The following is a 5,297-nucleotide window of genomic DNA, read 5'->3' as shown; positions in this document are numbered from 1 at the left end:
ACTGAGGATTAGAGACTTCATAGTTGAGTTTTACGTAGGTTGTCAACCTTTAACCGCTGTACATTTAAAGTAGGGAGCAAAATTTAAAGGTCACTCAATTGCTTGGAAATGAGAGTTAAGTTGCACGATCGTGGCTAATAAAATCCAAAAGACTTTAAGTAGGAAAAGCAGATCAGAGTTTGGGACCATAATGTCTTTCCATACATACAGAGATCAGGCTTTTTTTGATCTCATTACTTTATTCCCAGTCTTGTCTTTCCTGTCTTTTTCTCTATTTGCTGTCTCTGCACTTTTTTTTCCCTCATCTTTCAGCAGAAGACAAATTGTTAAAGTGAGTGTAAGCGAGTAAAGCAGCAGCTCCCCTAATGCAAATCCATGAACCTCACCTTCATCAAAAAAAAAAAAAGTCACTCCACCCTAAAAATGTGAATCCCCTGAGGACAAACTACTTGCAGGCCCTCGAGTGTCGCAGCTTGTGCACATAAAAGCATTCAGCCACGGCTGAATAAACCCATTTCCCGACTTCATCCACAAACTCAGCCTGACCTGCCAGCTTCCAGCTCTGCGGCTAAACCACCTCCCGGCCTGCTGTCCAGGGACGAACACAAGAAGGAGGAGGAGGAGGAGGAGGAGTGAAGGGAGGAAGATGTAGTGAGAAAGGCAAACTCTTACTTCACCATTGAAGCTTCACAGCTTATTACTGTCAAGGAGGTGGTTGAACAAAACATGATATTTTTTTTTGCAAATGCAAGACCCAGTTGCATCTCTTGCTGTTAGGTTGTTCTGTCATGCAGGTAAATGACAAAGAATAGAAAAAGAAAAAGTCACCCATCGTGGAAAACCTGGAAATTGGAGGAGATTTTTTATTTTTTGGTATGTGCAGCTGATCCATGTGAGAACCAAAAAAAAAAAAAAAAAGATATCTCAGAAGAAAATCTGTTAAATAATTTGATCATGCTCTTTGTTATGCAAAAGATTGACCTCTGACACAGTTGAACAACTGTGAGTTCATGTAGTTTGGTCACATTTTTGCAGAAAAGAAAACAAAAATGGGTTAAATAAGTTAATTTGATATTTGATTGTACAGTCAAAGATCGTGGCTTTATTGCTCCTGCCAGATTCTTTTTTTTCTAATATGTAGACAACATTCATATTGATTAGAATGTCAGTTTCTTCGGGCTCTGCGGGTGATGCAAGTTCTGTTTTAGGGCGGACTTCCCCTGGAACACATCAGCGTGCAGCCAAAACAAACTCCTGCTGATGGTTTGCCTCTTGCCTCCGGTCTCTCTGGCCTGCTTCTAGACAGCAGCCGAGGGACCCTCAGCGCTCAGAGGGAGGAGTGCAGCTGTCCTTCGGCCCTCCCACCGGCTATAAGACCAGAGACAGACGGAAACACTCAGACTGCAGGCACACGTGGAGCAAAGAGGCAGAGACAGAGAGAGAAAGACGAAAGAGGGAGACCAATAGAGAGCAAGAGAGCGTGAAGCTGTTGGCACAGAGTAGTTTTTTGCTAGTTTGGCTTTCGGGATTGAAACAGAGCAAATATAGAAACGAAGAAGAAAGAAAGAGAAGCAAAGAAAACATGCCCTTATAAATTTTGTTTATCCCAAAGGAATAACTGGAGGAGAAACTGATCTCTGGGATGTGAAGGGTTTTTGTATGAACCAAGAGAGAACCACAAGAAGGACCTGGAACCTGCAGCTACCTGTGACCCAGCAGCTCTGAGGTCAAGTGGCTTTGACCACTGCTTTAGGACCAACTCGCTGATGCTTCACTGTCAGTTAAAGGAGGTTATGAACCAAACCTAACGCAGACTTATAAGAGAGACATCTAATTTGCCTTGCTTAAAATTTTTTGCAACTACACGAAGTTTGGTGCAAATAGCGCTGGTGGACACCTTTAGTCTGCAGCATCAACGAACTCAGTTCAGCAACTTTTGATAACAAACCTCAACAGCAAGCACCTTGCTTTGAGGAAGCCTCCACAGGACTGACCAATAGCTACTGCAGCGAAGATGACATTTGCGATGCTGCGCACAGCGCCTCCCGCAGGTCGCTTCTTGTACGGCGACATCGCCCTCCTCTCTGAAGACGAAGACGAGAACGGCAGCGAGGGGTCGGGCTCCGAGGATCGCACCACCAACTCCTCCAACTCGGCCGCCTTCCGCCTGTCCTCCTCGTCCCCATCTGCCTTTCACATCAAGGTGAACAGGAAGAGGAAGCTGTGCGCGGGCATAGGGGGTGGAGGGGTAGTAGGCGTTGGGGGCATGGTGGGGAGGCTGGGCCCCCCAGGCTCATCTCCCCCTGGGGAAATTCGTCAGAGGACCGCAGCCAACGCACGGGAGAGAGATCGCACCAATTCTGTCAACACGGCGTTCACAGCGCTGCGCACACTCATCCCCACCGAGCCTGCAGACAGGTACACAGTCCTGGAATTCTGTCTGATGCACCAATAGGATTTCCATCTGGTACCCAAAGTTAGTAAATGATAGGACAACAAACTGGTCCAAGATACAGCTGTGGGCAACAGGCACCTTTAACCATAATTTGGGGCAGCTGCTTAACTGAGTAATCATTGCCACACTTCAACATCAAGCATCATTGTCTTTACTCTTTCTACAGTCTTACTACATTTTGGAAATGTTGTATAAAAAGTGTAGCACGTCTCCAATTCCATTGTAAACATTTTTTTTCTGTACTAATACCACAAATGTTTGGGTGATTGCAGGAAGCTATCAAAGATCGAGACGCTACGTTTGGCCAGCAGCTACATCAGCCATCTGGGGAACGTGTTGCTTCTGGGCGAAGGGCTTCACGACGGACAGCCGTGCCACGCTCCCTCACCGCCGTTCTTCCACGTCAGCTCCTCCCCCGGCCGAGGATCCGACCAATCAGCTCAGCCCAAGCACATCTGTACTTTCTGCCTCAGCAACCAGAGAAAAATGGTGAGCAGAAAATGATAAGCCAGTAGAGGCAATTAAGAGAAATCTGGGAATTCTGTCAAATAAACATAGTGTTGCCTCTCAAAAAACATGTAAACTTTTAAAAGTAAATTGTAGCAAATACGCAAAACAACAACAACAACAACAACAACTTTTGACTATCTTGATTTTAATTTACATTCATAAAGATTTAGCTGAAGACGAAGCTGATTATTGACACTGTGTGGTGCTTTAGGTCAGTTTGAGGTTTAAAACTGACCTGAGATCAGTGACTGTGCCTGTAAACCTGATTGGCCCCGAGGGATTTTAAAAAGCGAAACCTCTTTTAAAGTCCTCTGTTGGGGGTGAAGGACTGTGTGTTATTGTACTGTTGGGGCTCAGTTTTACTTGAGCAGGTGGCTTGAAAGTTCAAGGTGGTTTCTGAAAATCACTGAACATTACAGTTCATAAAAACGATGTTTTTCTATTTTATTTTTTGCATTTTTTACTGTAATGCAAACGAAACGTGCACAACCGTCATGTCTCACCCCATCTATGGTGTATTTTTTTTTCTCTTTTTATAAATATGAATTTAAAGTTTACAAGGGTATTTATGCAGCGAGCGAGATTTATGACCGGGAGCTCATGAAATCCATCCAAAACCATGTGTATAATTTTAAGAATGTATTGACGTCAGCCTGAATATGAGACGGTTTTAATCATAACTGTTGAGGAACTGACCTGAGACACACCGGCTGGTCACCGGCAGTGACCTTGTTCTACTGAAACTCAATGCCGCTGCACAAAACACAGGTAAATATAAAAGTAAATATCATTTGAGGACAATGGATGATTTCAAAATATTTTTTTTCTGCTATGACAAAGCCACAAACTATCTTGTGTTGATTTCACACATATCTACACCTTAATGCAAATACAGAAAGGTAGAATTTATCAGCTGTGAGTTACATTGGATTGATTTAGTGCAGGAAACTGAAACAGTCTGATGAGAAATAACAAGGAATGAGGTACTGGCATCAGCTGACTGAAGTTAGATATATATGACCCCAGCTCCGATTTTGACAAACACCCCAGATGATGATAGAGAGGTGACATCCACTCGACTTTCCCCCTCTAACCCATAGCTGCTGCCCATTTAGCAGGATTTATGGGTAAGGAGCTGACATCTGGCAGACTCCCCCGTTACCCCAGCAGTATGTGAAAGCTAATACCCTCCTCAGTGTCTAAACCCAGAGACCCTTTAGCTGGGGGATAACCTGAGTCTCAGCAGTCTCCCCCCACTCCTGCCTCTCCTCTGAACTTCTGCAAGTGAAAGCCTAGACGTCCTCGGTGTCCAAACCCAGACACCCTCGGCTGGGAGATAACTAGCCTGAAACCTTCTCTCTCCTCTGTCTCCTTTTCTTTTTCGCTGTCTGTCCTCCCAGACTCCCTCATTTTTATTCTCTTCCTCCGTACATCTCATTCTGTTTCACTCTTTCTCCCCCCTCAACTCGTGCCTCCCCCCCGCTACCATCACCTCTGTGCATATCGATCAGCCTGGTGGAGGTCAGAGATGTCAGGAGGAGCTGTGTAACACTATCTACTGCTGTCAAGTCGCCGCTGCAGATGCACGACTGACCTGTAAACGCATGCTGCGTAGAAAACAATTTTGAAACTTTCTCATGTCAAAACACTCCAACAGAGAAGCTTTGACGAAGTCTGTGTTACTTACTGTCAGCTGCATGACGCTGTTTCCCATTAGCTCAGTGAAAAGTCTCACTATTCTCTCTTGTGTGTTGTGTATTTGATCCCAGACACACTTGGAGGAGTGAAATGATGAAGTGAATCCACATGAAAGTCATTACCTCCTATACACACAGGTCACAAACACGGATGAAAAAGATTTTTACCAAGTTGTATTTTGTGCAAAAGGAGCGCAACTTTAACAAATCACAATATTCTCCTAAGTTTCACTGAAAGTAAATTAACTTGTCTTCTAAATCTCGCCCATCATTTATATGTTAATGTCGAGGCTAATCTGCATATGTCATATAATGAAAAACCCATAAAAAGTGCATGTGATGAGTCTTTACCATTTCTAGTTGTACTCAGCACCATCCGCTCCTGCTGGCAGTGGAAAATAGATCACAAATATGTATTTGCATTATTAAATAATTGAGTAATTTCCTAAAATAGCTGGGCACCATATTTTTGTTTTCCAAATTCAAATGGAATATAAATGGAGCCTTTGTTGGCATTCAATTTCAGTGCTGGATTAATCTACTGAAGCACGTTCTTTCTCTATCTTTGATGCAGCACTTGGTTTTTACAGCAGCAGAATAGTGTCTGTGGTGCGAGTCAAAATAAACTACAGTGC

General features: G+C 43.8%; 1 protein-coding gene across 1 annotated transcript; it reads left to right on the top strand.

Annotated features, from left to right (window-relative positions):
* Positions 1-1,462: 1,462 nt before the first annotated feature.
* Positions 1,463-2,944, top strand: LOC103360944 (basic helix-loop-helix transcription factor scleraxis-like; the record flags this gene model as incomplete). Its single annotated transcript, XM_008286888.1, has 2 exons — positions 1,463-2,418; positions 2,728-2,944. Coding segments are annotated over exons 1-2 (621 nt in total), but the record flags the coding sequence as incomplete, so codon positions are not given.
* Positions 2,945-5,297: the final 2,353 nt, after the last annotated feature.

Source organism: Stegastes partitus, unplaced genomic scaffold (assembly GCF_000690725.1).
Source record: "Stegastes partitus isolate 25-593 unplaced genomic scaffold, Stegastes_partitus-1.0.2 Scaffold475, whole genome shotgun sequence".
In the NCBI taxonomy this organism is placed as follows: Eukaryota; Metazoa; Chordata; class Actinopteri; family Pomacentridae; genus Stegastes; species Stegastes partitus.
The sequence above is the reverse complement of the archived record's forward strand: the minus strand, read 5'-3'. Positions and strand labels throughout refer to the sequence as shown.